General features: G+C 43.7%; 1 protein-coding gene across 2 annotated transcripts in view; it reads right to left on the minus strand.

Annotated features, from left to right (window-relative positions):
* Window positions 1-1,239: 1,239 nt before the first annotated feature.
* The window catches only part of CASP8AP2 (caspase 8 associated protein 2), a 34,113-nt gene continuing 12,911 nt past the window's right edge, over window positions 1,240-22,441 (minus strand). Inside the window, exons 6-10 of one of the 2 annotated variants that reach the window (XM_072141951.1) lie at window positions 19,320-19,435; window positions 7,851-9,598; window positions 3,760-6,247; window positions 2,606-2,705; window positions 1,240-1,424 (exon numbers count right to left, since the gene is read on the minus strand). In XM_072141951.1, coding sequence (XP_071998052.1) covers window positions 1,362-1,424; window positions 2,606-2,705; window positions 3,760-6,247; window positions 7,851-9,598; window positions 19,320-19,435 — 4,515 coding nt within the window. In that variant the 3' untranslated portion in view covers window positions 1,240-1,361. Of the gene's footprint in view, window positions 1,425-2,605; window positions 2,706-3,759; window positions 6,248-7,634; window positions 9,599-19,319; window positions 19,436-22,441 lie in introns of both variants that reach the window. The other variant, XM_072141950.1, reaches the window with a different exon arrangement.

The raw sequence follows: 22,441 nt of genomic DNA on the forward strand, positions 1-22,441 counted from the left end.
CTCTTCATATACAGATGGTTGCGCAATATGAAACAAACCCCATCTTTGATCCGATTGTCGATTCCCAGAAACGTCATGGGGGGGGGGGGGGGCGATTGGTTGCCATGACAGCCTCGGGTCTTCTTCAAACTGCATGGTTTCCACAGATCGCAAAATAGCACCCAAATGTCCGAAATGTGACTTTTACACAAATTCTAGGACATAAACATATAATCTCTCTAGAAAAGAAAAACAAAACGATAGCAAAAACTTTCACATTTTTTCTTTTTAAATGTTTTCAGGTAACACATAGCTTTATACAAAATACAAAAGGTGTAGGTCTTTACATTTACAGAAAAAAGTTATCTATACAAAAACTTACAGTAACAAATTTAAGTTAAATGCACATTTATAAAAAGCTGTAACACAAGTAAAGGCATGGTAGAGAGGAAAAATAAATAAATATAGAACTCTGAATGAAAATGTAATACAAATTCTGAACTCCTCAATATCTAAACTAGTCCTCAGTTTAGACATAACTTATTTACTGATGGTGTGAACCATAGATCAATCCATTAAATTAAAAATAGTAAAAATGTTAAGAGAAAATCTAACATCAAAATGAAACCTGATAAACCAGGGACACTTACTCATAGATCCAGGCACCATGACTGTGATAATCTTCTTATATTTGTTATATATGACGTCACGGGGAGAGACGATCCTTTGCAAGATGGCGGCGCCGGCAGCTTTGCGGCCGTTACCGGTAAGTCTTTGCGGTGATATGAAGCAAAGACTTAACGGCTATGGAGAAGGCTCAGCCCGCGGCCGATCCGTGACGTGCTATTACGTCATCGGTCATGAAAGCGTTAATCCTGGCACAAACTCTTCAAAGAGGACCTTTTACCATGTTCATCAACAAACTCACAACATGCTTGATGAGGGGTCATTCCAATGATTTTAATATGCTAATTAGATCATCAACTGTCAGATGGGGATGTATTGTGGTTTCTGTTCAAGCCCTGGTTTACCACATATCAGAAATTCTAATTAGCATAGTTGTTGCTGAAAGGACAAGTCAGATTGCTTGTGAACATTAGGGGATACATATGTAAACTGCACTGTAAATGGAGGTTATTACCCCATTAAGAGTAGAAAGAATGATAGTTGGGGGGTGTTAATAGTTTGTTATAACCAAGTCATTTTCATCAAGAAAACATTTCACACATTTAGAAACATAATGCAAATGCAGGAAGAGGATAATTTTTACACAACTTTTTAATGGATCTATACAAACTATACAATTGAGCAGATTGTCATCGGAGGACATTAAGCTATATCTTGTACAATGGAAATATATATTACATGAAATGTTTAGATTCTTAGCTGCTGGAATCTTTGCTCTTCTTAAACAACTTCATTAACTGCCGGAAGCGTTCTTCTACCTGAATATATGAAAGGTAGCAGATTTAGATAATAGAAAATGTGTAGCTAAATAGCAATAACAGTTACAGCCAGTGCATTTGTACATACTTTATCATAAAGGGCAAAGTGTATTTCTAAAGCGGAATCCGACAATAATTTGCTATTCACAAGAGTTCTACAAGCTGCATAAAGCAAATGAAAAAACACTGTAGTTCCAAAACCAATTTTGAATGTAACCTACTGGTGCCTGTCACTTGGAATGTAAACTGACAGAGTGGTGCCCTCAAATGCACATTTATGTAGAATATCATAAATGGGACCCACTTTCAGACACCATTTACTACTCTAATGGAGTTATATACTATAATCTACACAAACTAGCTACCACAGAACACAACAATTCTTTGAAAACCCAGAGGGGGTGGACAGAGTTGCCAGTTGGGACATCACTTCCAGGTTTTAGCACTGACAGCTAAAAGTAGTACAGGTGGTGATATGGGTCAGGGCACAAACTTGAACTGGATTAGGGTAAGTGCACACTTTATTTTTTGGTGCCCTCTGTCCCGATTTTAGGGTTTCTGGAAAACCCCTTTCAGAATGATGAATTATAACAGTATGTCATATAGTGGTGATTATACTACTATAATCATACATACTGTATACACATACATTTAAATACAACACATAAAATAATTTTAAAAATGCCAACAAAGCAGCAAATGGAACCATTCAACAGAAATTGACTAAATAACATTTTCACCAGTATGTTGTAAAGCAGCTGATCATGTTTCTATCATGGCCCAGTATGGTGGAATTATCCATAAAATGAACTCTGAAGCAATATGAAAATTGGTTGTATAAAGGTAAGAAGGTGGAGTAAGGCTTTCCTCTCCTCTGTTTCAGCCATTATTGTCATCATGCAGACTACAAGAAAACAGGTTAGTGATGCAATTACAGAGAAGAAGGCATTCCAAAGTGAGGAGAACTTGACATCAGTGTTAAACTCTCCATCTCTATGACATTATACAACCAATTTACACATCATTTCCACATTGATTTTCTGGATCATGCCACCACATTGGGTCATGAAAAAGCCATAAACTGGAAGGGGTTTAGCTTTTTGACAAAGTACTGATAATGGTTTATTAGGTTAACATGTGCTGACAGGTTCCCTTTATTAAAAGGTCAGCTGGATACACACCTGATGTGGATATTTATTCATAGCTGAAGATAAAAACAGAAATGTCTTTTTAGTTGGACCTAGCTTTTGACATTCTAGGAGAATTGAACGGTCTTCATCCCTGTAACAAATAAATAAATAAATAAAATAATCAAGTTGATTCAATAGCAAAGTAATGACATCTTAATATACCATGGTTGCTTCATGTGATTAAACTTTTACTGTGCAAAAGGAGGAGGGAGAAAGTAAAAGGAGATTTGAATCAAACAAGTTGAAAAAGGTTCACAAGGAAAGGACTTTGGTTAAGGAATCCAAAAATTGTAAATATGTTCATATAATACTAGCATTGTGCTACACTGACTGATATATAACATCTTAACCCTTTAAGGATGGGGAATTTTTGGGATGGTTTTAAATGTAACTGGTAATGGTAAAGTTTTGGTTTTTTTCACAGCAAAATTTTGGTCAGTGAAAACTTACTTAAATGGGTGTTCCCATTTCAGCAAAAAATGTTATTGTTTGTGTAATGGAATAGTTCCTGTCCTTCTATAGAAAGTTTCTGTTTTTACTTCCAGTGGACAGAAATCTGACCATGGTCACACAGGTGCACAACTCGTTATAGCACACCGCTCTGATATTAATGAGCCGCGCACCTGTGTGACCATGGTCAGATTTCTGTCGACTACAACACCTGCTTGACAACTTATGAATAACCAAAACATAATTTCTGACAATTTTTTTTTTTTTTTAACAGATACGCCACAACATAGAGAAAATGAGATGTGAATTGTGCCATATTCTGATGGGCTTTATTTTAAGGCTCTCTGTGTGTGGTCGAGATAACACTTCCCCTTTATTCTTTGGCTCAGTATGATCGCAGTGATACCAAATTATGACTGAACACAAACAAGTAAAAATGTTGCATAAACCCCCCAAAACAGAAAACATTCCTTGCATTGCCATTTTCCAACACCCATAACTTTTTTATACTTCAGTGTATGGAGCTGTGTGTCCTTAAGGCATCCTTGTTTGTGGGATGGGATAATGTATTTAATGTCCCTGGTTTATCATGCTTGATTTTGATGGTAGATTTCCTTTAAAGTACTCCATAGCAAATTTATGAAACAAATTAGAAATAAATACATATATGCACAAATAGAAAAAGAAACATTTACCTTGTCCAAGAAACAACAACTTCTCCTTTCTTTTTGATGACATTCTTTGCAGACAAACTACTTGGTGAAACTTTGGAAGAATGGATGTTTATATCAGTTCGTTTTTGTTTCTTTCCAATTGACCTCTCTAAGTCCAAGTTTTTGCTTTCATTGCTTTTATCCTCATCTGGAGAAGAGAACTTTTGACGTTTGGATAATGGTTTTGCATCTACAGAAGTTCTTTTCTTTTTCTTTGAATTTAAGTCCACCGTCTTCACATCAGAAGTTTTTATAGGTCGTATATCAGTAGGTGGATCAAGAATGCAGGTTTCTTCAACACAATTAGGAACACTCTTTACACTATCTATTTCAGTGTGTTCTGTAATATCTGCAGTTAGTTTTTTTTCAGCTTGGATTTCTAAATGTTGACTTCTATTAGGGGGCAATTTAAAAACAAATTCATCATCTGGGCCTGGTGGTTGGATTCCGTTGTGTGGATTTACATCAACTATAGAATTCTCTGGGACGTTTTCTAAATGCAAGTGATCTGGGTGGACAAGCATGCCAGCGGTATGGGTTTCTATCTTTGTCTCCAGCCTGGTTTCCAATCCCATTTCATCATCTTTCACAATTTGTAAAGATTCCCGTACTGTATTATCAGCCCCTTCTGGTGTGCGATCACAAACTGGAGAGCTTGATGACACAGCACGTCTTATTTTAACAATAAAGTGGTCATTAGATTTTTCCATTATAACCGCCTGCATGGGTTCACTTGGATGGTACTGAAAGTTGCCGGATTCACAAAGGTCTTCTAAGGAGCCAATGCTTGAGTTATCAGATTCTAAAGTTAAATGTATATCTTCTTCAGTTGCATCTTCTTCATCTAGCAAAGACCCCTGACAACACTTAACATCAGCTTCAGAAACAGGCTCTGTATCACATCTCAGAAAACTGAGATGTGAATCTGATTTCAAAGGAGATGGAACAGTTAAAGACACTGCAAGATCTTCTATAAGAACTGATGAATAGGACTTGGTACGATCCTCACAACCATTTACAATTTTGCTAGAAGAGACAGTTGTAGGAATCTCTAGCAAGCAATTTTCATCAAAGACATCAGGATTTAATACAGACTCAAGCCTAGGGAAAGTTTGCATGTGTGGAGGAGAGATGGAAGACCAAAATGCTGATTTTATTGGAGTTTTTTCTCCAGGCGTTAAACCTACACTGTCAAATGTTTGACTTGAAACTTTTTCAGGAGTTCCTAAAATCCACATGCTTTCAGTCAATGTTTTAGGTGGCAAATCATCAGAAATGTGCAGCAAGCTCTTAAAAATGTCCCCCATGTGATCGTCACTTACTAAATCAAAGGATAAACCAGAAGTATTTAGTTTACTTATGGGAGATGGTTCATCTACTGTAGATGTCCTGGCAGGTGACAGGTTGGAAGGTATGGATGTTAAGTTGACGGTACTGGATGGTAGGTCATCCTTCTCAGAGGAAAGACTAGTTCTTGTTGATGCCTTGACAAGCTTTTGTACACTATTACCATGATCATTTTGAGTTTTAGGACTGGATACTCTAGCTGGACTATGCAGTCTTACGCAGGGCACGGATCCTAGTGAAGGTAAACATACTTTATCTGTACATTTGTTTTTCTTTTCAGATTGAGTATTTGTACAAGATGTTGTACCTTTTTCCATTTCAGCCTTGTCGCAAAGATTTAAAATCACCGTTTTAAGGGTATCAAACAAAGCATCAAGTTGCTCCTCTACAAATTTCCAAAGTCTTTTCTTCATATCAAAGAGATGTTGTTCAAATATTCTGTCCACAATCCCATTCTTTTTCAGTGTTTTTAGTCTGGTTTCAATTTGCCTACAAAGTTTTTTTTGCAATCTTTCTGGTGAGGAACACAAACTGGACCAGTCCAAACTTCTTACCAGAGTAATAAAATATAAAGTTGCTGCTTCAATTATTCGATGGAACTGGGAAAGTGGAAACTGAATCTTAAATTTCATGTATTTTTTTCTTATGTGTTTTCTGATAATTCGTAACATTTGTAAAACATCTTGTATAGTTGACGGTGTAACAATTTTTAAAATTCCATCAAGGCAAGAATCCACACTTACCCTTTTTCTATTAGTTGCATTTGCTGATAATTTTGGTTGTGTGTCAATTTTAGCTTGATGTTTAGTTACAGATCTTCCTGGTGGCACAGTTTTGGGGGTTAGTTCAGAAGGTGTAAGTAGTTCATTGTCCTGAACAGACTGACTTTTATTTACATCTGTGCCTTGATCAGGGACTATTATGCTGTGGTTATTTATGGTTTGAAGGGTTTGTTTACATAATTGTTCATCGTCACTCAAAATCTCCCCTTCCTCTACTTCATCAGAATTCATTGCAGTATTTTTACAGCAAAAGTCTGACTTATCTGGTTGATAGTTTTCCTTGTTTAATTCTTCAGTTTCTGATAAAAAGGTGGACTTGGTACTGGTCTCTGGTAGTAATTCTAAAATATAAATTGAACAAATGTTAGCAAATTATAAACACTGCACTGGCCACAGGTATCAACTCCTGAATAACAAATAATTTTGTGTAAAAGAAAAAAAAAAAAAAAAAAAAAAAAAACACATTTGCTGCTATACCATCTTGGAACAAACACCAAAGTTAGTCAAAATTACAGTATTCTTACAGGTAAATTATGATTACTCTGCTCTGGCACCTGGTCTGTTCACTTACACTTGTCTGGGCAGGTAGTGTTGTAGCTACAGGAGCCCTGCAACCAATCAGTGGCACCGAGTGGACCCTCTTGAAGTGAAAACAGTGATTTCAATAGGTCTTTTAGATGTAACTGACCGGGGGAATCCTATTTTATATATTAAAAATATAATAACATCTTTAAGCCAACACTTGGGCCCATCAGTAGCCCCAGATGTTACTGCACAATGATGCCAGTAATACAGCACTAGCAACACTCACTCGGCGCTGAAGGTGAAAGCCGTCCATTGACATTTAAATTATTTTTTATATTGGCCATCTACTCTGGCTAGAAGAGAGTCTGCTTAATAATGACACACTCTTACATGTTGTGCATCACTTTATATATTTGTTATAAAAGAATGGGAAAACCTTTCTAAACTATATTTTATGTAGTGAATGAGAAGATTTTCAGCCTAAAAACTAACACTATTAAGATGTGTCCGTTATATTTTATTTTCATAACTCCTATTTAAGTTAATATAAAAAATAAATAAATAAAGTACAGCTTGCTCTGCTACACTATTTCTGTAACTCTTAACTCACAGAAACTGCATATCAGGTCTGTGTTTTGTAGTGTTTGCAGCCATGGTCAATTCAGAATGGTTAAGAGAGGGCTAATTTCAGCTCAGCCCTGAGCAGCAAAGATGAAAATACTCTTATCGGCATTCATGAAAACGAGCAATACAGAATTCAGAGAATAAACCAAGTGAAGTGATATTCTATAAAACAAGCAGTTTACACAGTTGTGAACACCACACTATTTAACCATATATAAAACTCATACTTTGATTTGGTGGAAGAGCCTAAATCTGAATTTACACTAGTAACAATGTAATACAATAAAATAAAAATGATGAGCTTTCCATTCGATTTGCTAAGATATAAGGGCATGCAGCATTTAAAAGTTAGCAGCTTATTCTGTATAACGATAAGCAACGTGACTCCTAATGATTACCCTGGCTTCGCTAGAAGAATAGGCTTTAGCAATAAATCAAAGTATAAACTTTAGTTTAGAGTGAATAGAAAAAGGAAAACCTAATAACGTGCATTAGTCATGCAAGCATGCAAAACTACAACTATTTTATTAAAAAGAAAAAAGGTAAACAAAAAAAGGTATGAACTACAGTTGTGAATACCTTTATTTAATATGCTCACTACTGAGCCCTTAGCTGCGCGTTCAAGTGTATGCAGAGCTTTAGGCCGGGGTGGGCTTTTCAGTGGGCTGAGGACATCTGGAATATGTCTTAGAAAGTTTAAGTCAATAGAGCCTTCATCATGGAAGCAATGCTTACTCTCACTTATTCCCTTTGGGCTTACATTAACAAAGTCAGTAACTGGTGATTCACATATACCTTTTGGGATTTCAGTTTCATTTGATTTCAGTTCGATTGCTTTGGCATCTGTATCTTCCCTTTGCTCCAAGACACTGCCATCATCATGTGTTTGCTCAGCAGGCATAGACTCATTAAGAACATCAGAAGTAGGACTACCACTGCATCTGTCAATTTCTATAAATGAATCGAGATCAAAAACATCTGAAACATCTGCAACACTGTGTGTGGCCATCTCATCTGAGTTCACTGTATTCAAAGCAGTTGACAGAACAGGCCTATTTTCTACTGTTACATTTGCCAGTAGCACATTGTTCTCATCAATAACTGCATTCGGCAGCGGTTCATTTGAACACGCTTTTGTGTCTTCAACAGGTCCATTATGAGATTCTAATTTGGAATCCTCTATATTTAAAACTTTACTTGTGTTATGATCCATCAATACAGGTTCACTGTCCCTCAGGTTAGTCTTTGGACAATGGAGAGAGTCAGCATTGTTTTCAACAACAGAAAGCTGGGAAGAATCTCGAGCCTTCTCATTTTCCATGTTTGATTCACTAGTGAACATTTGAGGTGCATCAGTAGGTGTTTTTTTTGCAGGAGAAAGTGTTAAATTAAGAGTCTCCATAAAAGACAGTTTTAAGTCTTTTTGGATGTTGTCCACTTTAGCTTTTTCACCATTTCTATTTTTCTCACTTACTTTACAATGATTGCTTTTATCTCTGTTTGATGACTGATGCCTGTCTCTCTCTTTTTTTTCGTTCCCTTTATCATTTCGGTCTCGTCTGCTTCTTTCTTGTTCATCTCTAGATCTTTTCTTTTCATCTCCAGATTTTTTCTTTTCATCTCTTCTATCACGATCAGATCTGTCAGTTTTATTTTCTCGATTCAACTTGTTTCTCATAGAATTTTCAGGCTTGCTTGGTTTCAAGTATTTATTTTCATGCTTGGACTCGCTCGATTCTGAGCAAAGCCTATCCTTTCTTCCAGAATCATTACTTCTTTTACCATTGCTCAGCTCCAATACCTTATGAGAAGCATCATCTTTCAAAAACAATATAGGAGTTCTTTTTGACCTTCGTGGCTCCTCTTTTTTCCCAGATGTTCTATGCCTAGATTCTGAGTTTTTTTCTTTCTCATATGCTTTAGACTCCCTGCTATTTAGTGAAGTTGCATATTTGTTTACATGCTTTTCTCCAGAGTAATCCAAGTCTTTCAACTGTCTTTTTTCTTTAGTGGAACTTGAATTGTATTTACGGTTTTCTGTCTCACAGTGATTATCAGGCTTCAAATTTTTGTGTTCCTGAGAAGATTCATTTTTTTCACATTTTGGAGGTGAGCGACATGTCTTTTCTTTTAGTTCATGACTTTCAGTTACTGAATTTACCAAGCTAGATTTGGGTCTTTCATTTGCCTGACTTTTCTCATTCTGGCCTATTTCCTTATTCTGGCTAGTCAAGCCCATTTCTTTTTTATTTTTATCGTTCACTTCTATGCATGGCTCTAAACTTTTTCTATCTGTCCTCTCCAAACACAGCTTAGCAATAGGGTTTATTGATGTGCATGTTTTGCCACTTTCGATACATGCCTTCTCCTTATCACAAAAAGCTATAGAATGGTGATTTGTTATATCACAAGATTGCAAATTATTTTGTATAGCCAAGTTTTGCATGTTTCGCATGTCTTCATCATTGCATTTTGATTTATTTATATTTGATGATAGAAGTGGATTGGATTTAAAGTTGCGGTTCCTTTCTGGGCCAACCAACCTGTTAAGGGAAAACAAACATGTATAAAGAATTTAAAAAACAAAAAAAAAAACAAAACAAAAAAAAAAATATTTCTATTAAATTAAATTAGCAAATTGTGTTCCCTCGTCTCAAATCTCATAACACATACACATGCTGTTAATCCATGTGCATTGGAAAAGAATATGGGGGAAGGTGGTGGTGGTGGGGGGGAAGATGGATTGCTGCCATCCAAAAAAAATTCCTTCGACATCTAAAGTGTATAGCTGGCCATTGATTGGCAGGATATTAGGGAATTTACCAACATAGATCTATTAAACCCTTACCAACATGTGACGTAGTATTACGTCACATGCTGGGTGCATGGGAAGGGCTCACGGGCTGAGTCCTCTCCATAGCCGGTAAGTCTTTGCTGCATATTGCCAGCACCGATCGCGGGTGGTTTCCTGCTGATAGCCGCCAGCAAAGCTGGGGCTTTGTAATGAATAACACATTGTAATGAATAAGGAGTAAAATCCCCATATACTGCCATACTGTAGTATGGCAGTATATGATAGGATCGTACACACAACCTAGGGTTAAAGTACTAAAAAGTCTAAAAAAAAAAAAAAAAAAAAAAAGTTTAAAAAAAAAAAAACTTATCTAATTAAAAAGACCTAGCACCTCAAATCACCCCCTTTACCTAGAACTGGTATAACTAGAAATAAACAGTAAAAATCATAAACACATTAGATGTCGCCACGTCCGAAAATGCTCGATCAAAATATAATAACGGTTTTTCATCCCGTAACGTAAAATCGCACCCAAAGTAGAAAATGGCACTTTTTTGCCATTTTAAAAAAAATAAACAAACAATCCTACAAAAAGTGATCAAAAGGTCGTACAGTCCTTAAAATGATAACATTGTAAACGTCAAAAGCCCAAAGCTCCGTACACCAAAGTATGAAAAAGTTATTAGCGCCAGAAGACGGCAAAATACAAAACAAAATTTTTGTATAGGAGGTTTTAATTTTTTTTTTTTAATGTATGAAAGCATTATAAAACCTATACAAATTGGGTATCCTTGTAATCTACAGACGCAAAGAATAAAGTAGACATGTCATTAGGGGCGCACAGTGAAATCCGTAAAATCGAAGCCCACAAGAATACTGCAGAAAAGCTTTTTTCTTTACCAATTTCACTGCATTTGGAATTTTTTCCTGCTTCCCAGTACACGGCATGGAATACTACATACCACCATTTTGAAGTGCAATTTGTTATGCAGAAAAAAAGCCATAACACAGCTCTGTACAAGGAAAAAAAAAAGTTATAGATTTTTGAAAGTGGGGAGTGAAGAATGAAAACGGAAAAATAAAACAGGGCTGCAGCGTTAAGGGGTTAATCTGTACAGCTTTAATTGATATGTAAAGTGAAGCGAATGACAGTCTATATACACCTGTACCCTGACCAGCCAAGGGAGTAATAGGAGCTAAAACAGCAATAAAACAGAGTAAAATTGTGAAGTAAAAGGGTTCAAAATGATCTTTGTGTTAACATCACTAGGGGATTGAAATTTGAGAATTTTCTTTCATGGGAAACACCGACTTTGCCCCCTGTGACCTCTGGTAAAGGCCTCTGTATTTAGTGAGCTTTACTTCATGGCTACAATGATCAACTGCAACATGTCTGCAATGAAGCTTTACTGTTAATCATCGTTTCCACAATCCATTTTCACAGGGACTAATAAATAATCTGGCAGGAGTTACACTTAAAAAAATACACCTGTCAAAAATAAAGCAGAATAGTCCTGCCCAACTAGCCCAATATTGTTGTGGTGCCTTAATGATAAACTTTTGTAAAACATGGCATATTTGTTGTAGATTAGCTCCACGTTTGCCTCTTTTGGACAGGACCATGACACAGAGTGGGACTCAGAGACAGCCTCTAGGTAATGTGGCAAAGCTGAATAAGATCCAGTCCCTTGAGATTACTCAAACTGAGTCATTCCTCACTGACCCTGAAAGAGTGGTCTAATGCGAGTTAAGAATTTGTCGTGGCGCTGCACCCAATCTCCCAGAGAGAGGAGCATCCGCACTGCTCTCTCCAAGGTTTTCGCGACAGAGATATCAACTCCAGGACCTGTGGTGATATGTAGCAGTGAATAGTGTGTTCCAATTTCTATTAGAGTGTGTGTGTGTGTAAGTGTGTGGATGCAGCAGAGAGGGGTGTCAAACAGGGATATTAGAATTGTCTTTTTGGAAGACCAAATATGGGATGTGTCTTACAGTAAGGAGCGTCTTGAAAAATATGGTAGGTCACAAGCTCAACTACAAATTAACTCAAACAAGTGCAGACGCCTGTTGGTTCTTTTTCTCCCTACCTGTGTTTGGACAGTGTTGTCTCCCTACATTAGATGTGTATCTGAAAACTTGAATCAAAGATATATGACATGTTAAGAGATTTCATTACATTTTACAGACATTGTGGACTATGTTAATGACACAGAACTATATCAGGGAAAAGACAAGGACAATGCCCGATGCCTACATTGAGGAGAACAAGATTTTACAAAACTCCCCTCCTCTCCCTTTGAAAAACCCATCCCATTTGCCAAGATCAACATTCTCTCTAAGCCTGGCGAAAGTTCATCTCCCTGATTAATGTCCACATTAAAAACTCTTTGCATAAGTGTTAGCGACCCATCTAGGACCAGTTATTCCCTCACTGATTTATACACACTAGGCAGGGTTCATTAAAGAGGGGGATGCACAGGATTATCACAGAGAAGATGCTCCTGCTGATGTATAGGGTCTGAAAGATGCAGATTTGTGTTTGTCTATTGACTTCTGATGTAGAGGAGGTCCCCATTGACGTCTATGGCGCCTGGTCACCATGCAGTGAGCACATGTTGTCTCACCGCACTGTGACTGTGCATGGAGAAATATAGGACATCCTATATTTTGCCTTGTTATGATGCCGGACGCTAGCTTCTATATGGAGTGGGTAGGGGTGAGCGGCTGTATTTTCAGTTTACGGCACCGGGCGACCATACACCGTCTCAATGTACCCTTGACACACATAGGGTTGATCACTGTTTGCATGCAGCGATGTTACCACTATCTGTGTGGGACCCAGGTGCCTGGGTCAGAGATAGACACTCAGACACTGACCTAAGCAAAGACAGCGGCGGTGACTGGGCCTCAGAGAAGAAGAGAGCACAGGAGAGACGAGGAGACGACTGCAGGTAGGCAAGTTTTTTTTTTACAACCTATCCTTTACCTCTGCTGAAGGAGATTGCTCTATGGCAGAAACAAAGTGCACTTTTTTCAGGGGTGCACAGGCAGTGTAACCTTTTCCCTCCATATCTCATACATCCGGTCTTCAGAGGGCTAACATTGTATTTCTAGGTGCCAGGGATTCGGAGATATTGATATATAGTGAGAATTTTGGGTGTGCTTTGTATATATAAAAATCACTCCTAACAGCCTTTTAACAGTTGCCATCTCTGGTTCCCTGCCACACAAAGTTACATTTATAGGAAATTAATTGATATTCAGAGGGAAAAAAGACCTCTGAAGTGTGCCCCCTGCCCAACCGGCTTCTTAGCCAGCAGGGAGAATTTGGTGAAGGCTGCAGAGAGAAACTGCTCACACCTCAGATAACGTAAATACTGATTTAATATGTTGCAAAATTTGATAAGCGATAACATCAACAAAGGTTCATGTTAAACCCTTTCCTGTAACATGACAAAAACACACATTCCTGAATAAAGTTTTTATTTTCATACTATTTCTCCATTGCTTTTACCTATGTTATGACATTCTTAAATTGCGACTAATATTGCTTGGTTTATGGATATATAGTTATACCTTTGCTGCATATTTTGGTAAATATACACAAGTGGGGTATGCATGAACTCCACACATCTGCTGTTTGTAGGAAAGTATATTTTCTTTATACAAGTAGTCTGGATATTTTAGTGGAAATCTTGAATTTTCATGTAATGTGTGCATTTTATCACTGTTGTTGAAAAGTTGCAGTAAGGAGGTTGTGTGTATAAATTAAAATTTATTTTTGTATATATGGTAGGCTGCAATTTCTGAAAAAAAAAATATGATTTTGACAGAATAGGGAGCTTTTTGTTTTGGCATACGTGGAAATGTGAAGTCTTCTATGTATAACGCAACACTCCACTGCAACATCTTTTACACCCCTATTTCTGTGTAAATCTCCACTTTGATTTGAGTTTTATGTAAAAATGTATGTATTCATTTTCAATGCATTTTTTAAAATAATTTATGTTTATCACAAAATATGCATGATGGTGGGCTGTCAAGTGTTAAGACAAATGCAATCTCCTGGTTGTTTATTTAAAAAAAAATATTTATTGGTTTCATGGGTACCTTAACTTTTCAAATCTGTTTTATTGCTATATTTTGTAGGTTGTGTTGGTCTTTAAAACTAAAATAACCAAAAATCTTCTTTTCAGAAATTTTGTGATTTAATGATTATTTATTCATGTAAACATAAAACTATGAGATATCTGTAAACTCTACACATGATTATCTATAACATTTAGAAGATGTGAAGTGAATTATTTTCTGTTTATGGCACTTTTTGTAATCAAAGTAAATTTTTATGCATTTTTAATAAAATGAACAGGTTTCAAAATGTTTTCACGGACAATGGATCAGTGGAAAACAACTGAAAAGTGAAAACGTTCATTGAAAACAATGGCTCAGTGAGGCATCCATGAAAATCACTGAATGATGGATGTGAAATATAATAACAGTGTGAAAGTGCATTAAAAATATGAAAATTACACTGATGTCTTTGAGGGCGTTAGCAGTGGACCTCAGGGCTCGAGAGCAATAACAATGACCCCCTTCTATACTTCCACAGCTCAGCGTCTTATCTCATCCTCCACCTATAGCTAGGTCTCTCCTGGGTCCAACAAGATGTGGAAACACAATTCCTTTTTTTTTTTTTTTTTGGTTTTTAATTCATAGATTTAAAAAAAAAATAAAAAATAAAAAATATGTTCATGTTAGAGTCAGTAAAGTAGAATTAGACCTACAGTATAAGCCCACCCGAGTATAAGCCAAGACCCCTAATTTTACCACCAAAAACTGGGAAAACCTATTGACTCGAGTATTGCCCCCGGTAGTCTACAGCCCAGCCCAGCCCAGCCTGCCCCCGGTAGTCTACAGCCCAGCCCAGCCCAGCCCAGCCTGCCCCCGGTAGTCTACAGCCCAGCCCAGCCCAGCCCAGCCTGCCCCCGGTAGTCTACAGCCCAGCCCAGCCCAGCCCAGCCTGCCCCCGGTAGTCTACAGCCCAGCCCAGCCCAGCCCAGCCTGCCCCCGGTAGTCTACAGCCCAGCCCAGCCCAGCCCAGCCTGCCCCCGGTAGTCTACAGCCCAGCCCAGCCCAGCCCAGCCCAGCCTGCCCCCGGTAGTCTACAGCCCAGCCCAGCCCAGCCCAGCCCGCCCCCGGTAGTCTACAGCCCAGCCCAGCCCAGCCCAGCCTGCCCCCGGTAGTCTACAGCCCAGCCCAGCCCAGCCCAGCCCAGCCTGCCCCCGGTAGTCTACAGCCCAGCCCAGCCCAGCCCAGCCTGCCCCCGGTAGTCTACAGCCCAGCCCAGCCCAGCCCAGCCCAGCCTGCCCCCGGTAGTCTACAGCCCAGCCCAGCCCAGCCCAGCCCAGCCTGCCCCCGGTAGTCTACAGCCCAGCCCAGCCCAGCCCAGCCCAGCCTGCCCCCGGTAGTCTACAGCCCAGCCCAGCCCAGCCCAGCCCAGCCCAGCCTGCCCCCGGTAGTCTACAGCCCAGCCCAGCCCAGCCCAGCCCAGCCCAGCCTGCCCCCGGTAGTCTACAGCCCAGCCCAGCCCAGCCCAGCCCAGCCTGCCCCCGGTAGTCTACAGCCCAGCCCAGCCCAGCCCAGCCCAGCCTGCCCCCGGTAGTCTACAGCCCAGCCCAGCCCAGCCCAGCCCAGCCTGCCCCCGGTAGTCTACAGCCCAGCCCAGCCCAGCCCAGCCCAGCCTGCCCCCGGTAGTCTACAGCCCAGCCCAGCCCAGCCCAGCCTGCCCCCGGTAGTCTACAGCCCAGCCCAGCCCAGCCCAGCCTGCCCCCGGTAGTCTACAGCCCAGCCCAGCCCAGCCCAGCCCAGCCTGCCCCCGGTAGTCTACAGCCCAGCCCAGCCTGCCCCCGGTAGTCTACAGCCCAGCCCAGCCTGCCCCCGGTAGTCTACAGCCCAGCCCAGCCCAGCCTGCCCCCGGTAGTCTACAGCCCAGCCCAGCCCAGCCTGCCCCCGGTAGTCTACAGCCCAGCCCAGCCCAGCCTGCCCCCGGTAGTCTACAGCCCAGCCCAGCCCAGCCTGCCCCCGGTAGTCTACAGCCCAGCCCAGCCCAGCCTGCCCCCGGTAGTCTACAGCCCAGCCCAGCCCAGCCTGCCCCCGGTAGTCTACAGCCCAGCCCAGCCCAGCCTGCCCCCGGTAGTCTACAGCCCAGCCCAGCCCAGCCTGCCCCCGGTAGTCTACAGCCCAGCCCAGCCCAGCCTGCCCCCGGTAGTCTACAGCCCAGCCCAGCCCAGCCTGCCCCCGGTAGTCTACAGCCCAGCCCAGCCCAGCCTGCCCCCGGTAGTCTACAGCCCAGCCCAGCCTGCCCCCGGTAGTCTACAGCCCAGCCCAGCCCAGCCTGCCCCCGGTAGTCTACAGCCCAGCCCAGCCCAGCCTGCCCCCGGTAGTCTACAGCCCAGCCCAGCCCAGCCTGCCCCCGGTAGTCTACAGCCCAGCCCAGCCCAGCCTGCCCCCGGTAGTCTACAGCCCAGCCCAGCCCAGCCTGCCCCCGGTAGTCTACAGCCCAGCCCAGCCCAGCCTGCCCCCGGTAGTCTACAGCCCAGCCCAGCCCAGCCTGCCCCCGGTAGTCTACAGCCCAGCCCAGCCCAGCCTGCCCCCGGTAGTCTACAGCCCAGCCCAGCCCAGCCTGCCCCCGGTAGTCTACAGCCCAGCCCAGCCCAGCCTGCCCCCGGTAGTCTACAGCCCAGCCCAGCCCAGCCTGCCCCCGGTAGTCTACAGCCCAGCCCAGCCCAGCCTGCCCCCGGTAGTCTACAGCCCAGCCCAGCCCAGCCTGCCCCCGGTAGTCTACAGCCCAGCCCAGCCCAGCCTGCCCCCGGTAGTCTACAGCCCAGCCCAGCCCAGCCTGCCCCCGGTAGTCTACAGCCCAGCCCAGCCTGCCCCCGGTAGTCTACAGCCCAGCCCAGCCTGCCCCCGGTAGTCTACAGCCCAGCCCAGCCTGCCCCCGGTAGTCTACAGCCCAGCCCAGCCTGCCCCCGGTAGTCTACAGCCCAGCCCAGCCTGCCCCCGGTAGTCTACAGCCCAGCCCAGCCTGCCCCCGGTAGTCTACAGCCCAGCCCAGCCTGCCCCCGGTAGTCTACAGCCCAGCCCAGCCTGCCCCCGGTAGTCTACAGCCCAGCCCAGCCTGCCCCCGGTAGTCTACAGCCCAGCCCAGCCTGCCCCCGGTAGTCTACAGCCCAGCCCAGCCTGCCCCCGGTAGTCTACAGCCCAGCCCAGCCTGCCCCCGGTAGTCTACAGCCCAGCCCAGCCTGCCCCCGGTAGTCTACAGCCCAGCCCAGCCTGCCCCCGGTAGTCTACAGCCCAGCCCAGCCTGCCCCCGGTAGTCTACAGCCCAGCCCAGCCTGCCCCCGGTAGTCTACAGCCCAGCCCAGCCTGCCCCCGGTAGTCTACAGCCCAGCCCAGCCTGCCCCCGGTAGTCTACAGCCCAGCCCAGCCTGCCCCCGGTAGTCTACAGCCCAGCCCAGCCTGCCCCCGGTAGTCTACAGCCCAGCCCAGCCTGCCCCCGGTAGTCTACAGCCCAGCCCAGCCTGCCCCCGGTAGTCTACAGCCCAGCCCAGCCTGCCCCCGGTAGTCTACAGCCCAGCCCAGCCTGCCCCCGGTAGTCTACAGCCCAGCCCAGCCTGCCCCCGGTAGTCTACAGCCCAGCCCAGCCCAGCCTGCCCCCGGTAGTCTACAGCCCAGCCCAGCCCAGCCTGCCCCCGGTAGTCTACAGCCCAGCCCAGCCCAGCCTGCCCCCGGTAGTCTACAGCCCAGCCCAGCCCAGCCTGCCCCCGGTAGTCTACAGCCCAGCCCAGCCCAGCCTGCCCCCGGTAGTCTACAGCCCAGCCCAGCCCAGCCTGCCCCCGGTAGTCTACAGCCCAGCCCAGCCCAGCCTGCCCCCGGTAGTCTACAGCCCAGCCCAGCCCAGCCTGCCCCCGGTAGTCTACAGCCCAGCCCAGCCCAGCCTGCCCCCGGTAGTCTACAGCCCAGCCCAGCCCAGCCTGCCCCCGGTAGTCTACAGCCCAGCCCAGCCCAGCCTGCCCCCGGTAGTCTACAGCCCAGCCCAGCCCAGCCTGCCCCCGGTAGTCTACAGCCCAGCCCAGCCCAGCCTGCCCCCGGTAGTCTACAGCCCAGCCCAGCCCAGCCTGCCCCCGGTAGTCTACAGCCCAGCCCAGCCCAGCCTGCCCCCGGTAGTCTACAGCCCAGCCCAGCCTGCCCCCGGTAGTCTACAGCCCAGCCCAGCCTGCCCCCGGTAGTCTACAGCCCAGCCCAGCCTGCCCCCGGTAGTCTACAGCCCAGCCCAGCCCAGCCTGCCCCCGGTAGTCTACAGCCCAGCCCAGCCTGCCCCCGGTAGTCTACAGCCCAGCCCAGCCTGCCCCCGGTAGTCTACAGCCCAGCCCAGCCCAGCCTGCCCCCGGTAGTCTACAGCCCAGCCCAGCCCAGCCCAGCCTGCCCCCGGTAGTCTACAGCCCAGCCCAGCCCAGCCTGCCCCCGGTAGTCTACAGCCCAGCCCAGCCGGCCCCGGTAGTCTACAGCACTGCCCAGCCTGTCCCCGGTAGTATACAGCACTGCCCAGCCTGTCCCCAGTAGTATACAGCCCAGCTTCCGCACCCGTCTTCTGTACATCGCGCTGAGGGCCGCCATTGTTTATTATTTTTTAAGTGACTATTGACTTGTGACTCGCGTATAAGCCGAGGGGACGTTTTTCAGCACATTTTTTGTGCTGAAAAACTCTGCTTATACACGAGTATATACGGTACTTACATAAAAAAATAGGAAACCACACATATCTAATAGATGTATTAAAGCACATCCAACACCAGGATGAAGAACTGTAAACAAAGCACGCTTACATGCTAGTATTTATCACCTCTCAAGATCTGCTTTTCTCTTAGCTTCTTATAACAGTGTGTTAAATTTAGAAAAAAAAAATGTTGTAAGAATTATGCAAATTAGCCTGAGGGACTCCAGGCTACATAGATGTCATTGGAGCCTGGAATCCCTCAGGCTCGAATGCATATATTTTTTATTTTTCCATGTAAAGAGCTGTGTGAGGGTTATTTATCTGCATAACAAATTGCACTTCATGGTGACGTTATGTATATTCCATGCCGTGTACTGGGAAGTGGGTTGGGGGGTTTAAATTTTCAAGGTGCCGAGTGGCAAGTTTGGTGATCTCAGTCAGCTCCATAGAGATAGTCTTATGGAGCAACAAAGGATCAGATGGAGGACTCGTTTTTGGGATCTGTGGGGGACTCACTGATGACCCCCACTGATCAGCAAGTCAGGCTAACTTTTGTTTGTGGGAAGACCCTTTAAGGAATTATATTCCCCGTACATCACTCGCTCCCCCCACTTTATTTACCTTCTTTCTATAAGCAAAATATTTTTAAAAACTATAAAACATTTCAAATCTAAAACAGCTTGTAAATACCTACCTCAAATTGAGTCTGTTGATTTCCTCCTCTTTACGTGTAATTTCTACTCTTGCAGTTTTAATGAGGGAGGAAATATTCTTTTTTAAGCACTGATTTTCATTTTGCAAACTGGAGTTCTACAATTAAAACAAATACAATTAGATTGGTGTTCAGCTGAGGTATGCATTTAACCTAACCTTGTTTTTGTTTTTAATAACATTAATAATCCAAAAGACGTGGTCAATAAAGAATAATGACCCGTGATCACTTAATAACCTAGAAGCAAACAATACATACAAAGAAGTGAACTAAAACTTAACTTTTACTGCAAAATCTCATAATATATACAAACGTAGTATGATACAAAATAGCTAATGCTTTATAGAATTCTTGGTGCATGAACCCCATCTAGGAGAAAAATAGACAAGTGCAAAACATGAGCTGGGTGGCCTAAATGTATAAGGTTTCACGTAACAGAATAAAGTGTGTGCGTGCCTGTGTCATGCGTAACTGTGCGTGTGTGCGCACAGGCATGACATGCCCGTCCCCGCCAATCGGTCCCAATGTGACCATTAACGACCGGCCGATCATGTGACGGGGCGGAGCATTGGGGGCGTGGCTGTATAGTGCAGGGCACGCTATTTAATCTGTGCAGTGGAACCTCACACAGACCCACTGGTCCTGCAAGGCCGTGCACGGGGACGCTGCAACTGGGCCCCCACAGCCCCAACCTGACCATTAGTCCGCACTTATAATCTAGACCAAGGTAAGAACACAGCATTTGGGCGCTCATGGTTCAACTTTGGGCCCCTATACATTCTTTGACATATGAAATTTACTATTGGCAAACTCCTCCCTTTTTTTCAATAGGGACTGTCTACCCTTGTGTTTCTCACCTAGAGTAAAGGTAGGACTACTCAACATTCACATTGTAAATTTATCAAACCACCCATTTGTTGCTTTGATTGAAACAATGTTGTATGGTTGTTCTTACTAGGGACACTTTTTGGCGCACCGCATTTTCCCCTGATGAGCCCAGGAAGGGTGAAACAGGTCCTGTCAGGATGTTTATAGGACGAAAGACTTGACTCTTTTGCTGGAACCACTCCGGTTGTGTAGGCTTGTTTGATAGGGCCATCCAGCCAGGGATAGGTTCCTCTCGGGGTTGTGGCCAATTAGGACCACGACTCCGAGGTTAGGTTTTCAGGGTACCAGAGAAGTTGGACTTCGGGTGTATCAGGAAGAGTGACATTGTCATCTAGACCCCATTCTTGACATCCATAAGTCCTACCTATCCTCTCCACTCTTTAAAGACACGTGTGTCTTTCTGGACAAGCACTCTGACGTTTCTCGCCTAGGACAAAACTAATAAACACACGTCGTGCTCAAGGAGGACGGATAGTTTGTTTTGTTGACATATGCTGCTGAGCATCCAAGGTGAGCCTAGTGCCTTAATTCTGTTATGTGAAACCTTATACATTTAGGCCACCCAGCTCATGTTTTGCACTTGCCTATTTTTCTCCTAGATGGGGTTCATGCACCAAGGATTCTATATAGCAGCAGCTATTTTGTATCATACTAGTAACATTAATTGAAGAAATGTTAATATATGACAGATTAATGAAATTGAAAGTTAATGCCCAGACGAGAATACCCCTTTAATTTTCAACTAGTCATATCAAAAATAAAAACTGTCACGAAATCAGCTATGTTGCAAAACTTTAGCCTCCCTACATGCCCTTGTCTTTAGAAGAGAGCCTAGTTTGAAATACCAATAGTCGGTACCCCACTAGATTATTGTGCTCTACCCCCCCCCTTTTTTTTTTTTTTAAGGATCTGATTATTTCTGTTTCTTCAAGGGGTTTGCCTATGAAAGAAAGTTCACAAGTTTTAATCCCCTGGTGATGTTTACACATTTAAGATATTATTTGATGCCTTACTTTATAACTCAGTTTTATTGTCGTTTAAGCTCCTATAACTCAGCGATGGTCAGTGGAGGCTCTTTAAGCAGACACGTCATGATTCCTCTGTGCTATAACATGTTGTGTGCTGACAATGAGTTAACATTATCAGGGTACAGGGTTTATCTACAATTTCATTTAGCTTCTGAACTTTCTACTAGTATCTGACACATAGATACAGAACAGAGATGAAGAGATGAATATAAAACACAATAACACTCTCTGCTGTGCTAACTCACTTATAGCCCACGCACGGAGTGAGCACCGTTATATGTCTCCCTCCCAAATCAAGACCTTATCTTGTCTGTAGCAAATAGAGTGAATCTCTGCACACTGCTGTTTGCTGGCAGGAAGTGTCTGAGCTGGTCTTGTTATGCAGGGAGAAGTGGCAGAAGGCAGAGAGCATTACCGTGTGCAGACAAGAGAAACTAATCATGAGAAGAATCTGACCATAGTCAGAAGATTTACAGTCGTATGTAGGGGCAACCAAAAATATAAACAGCAGGACTGATAAAGACTGGTTGGAATTATATCGGTGAAATGCTTTATTTTTGCCAGTAACAGTTAAGTAGAAAAAGTGTTATTTTGTTATCCTCAGTACAGGCGGTCCCCTACTTAAGAACACTCGACTTACAGAAGACCCCTGGTTACAAACGGACCTCTGGATGCTGGTAATTTACTGTACTTTAGCCTTAAAGGGGTTATCCGGGTTTTAAAAATTACCTAGGGCCGGGCTGGGGAGGGCTAGTTAAACATAATAAACAAGGACTTACCTCGTCCGGCGCTGCCGATGTCCTGCGCCGCGGTCACTTCGATCTGTGCCCCTGTTTGTTTACAGGGGCACGGAAGCCGTGCACAGGGAGCTTCCGGTCCGCGATGTGGACGGCTCCTCCCATCCGTCCCTATCTCTAAGCGTTGTAAGCGCTGGGAGATGGTGTCACATGGGAGCATCCGGCCGACCGGAAGCTCTCTGTGCGCACTTGTAATGAAACCGGCGCACAGAGAAGACCGGCCGCGGCGCGGGACATCGGCAGCACCGGAGGAGGTAAGCACATCTTTATTGTGTTTTAATAACCCTCCCCAGCCCGGCCATAAGAAATTTTTTAAACCCGGATAACCCCTTTAATCGACAATAAACAGCTATAACAATTATGAAAGATGTCTGCTATTGAGATTTATTGT

The sequence above is a fragment of the Engystomops pustulosus genome, chromosome 3, assembly GCF_040894005.1.
Source record: "Engystomops pustulosus chromosome 3, aEngPut4.maternal, whole genome shotgun sequence".
In the NCBI taxonomy this organism is placed as follows: Eukaryota; Metazoa; Chordata; class Amphibia; order Anura; family Leptodactylidae; genus Engystomops; species Engystomops pustulosus.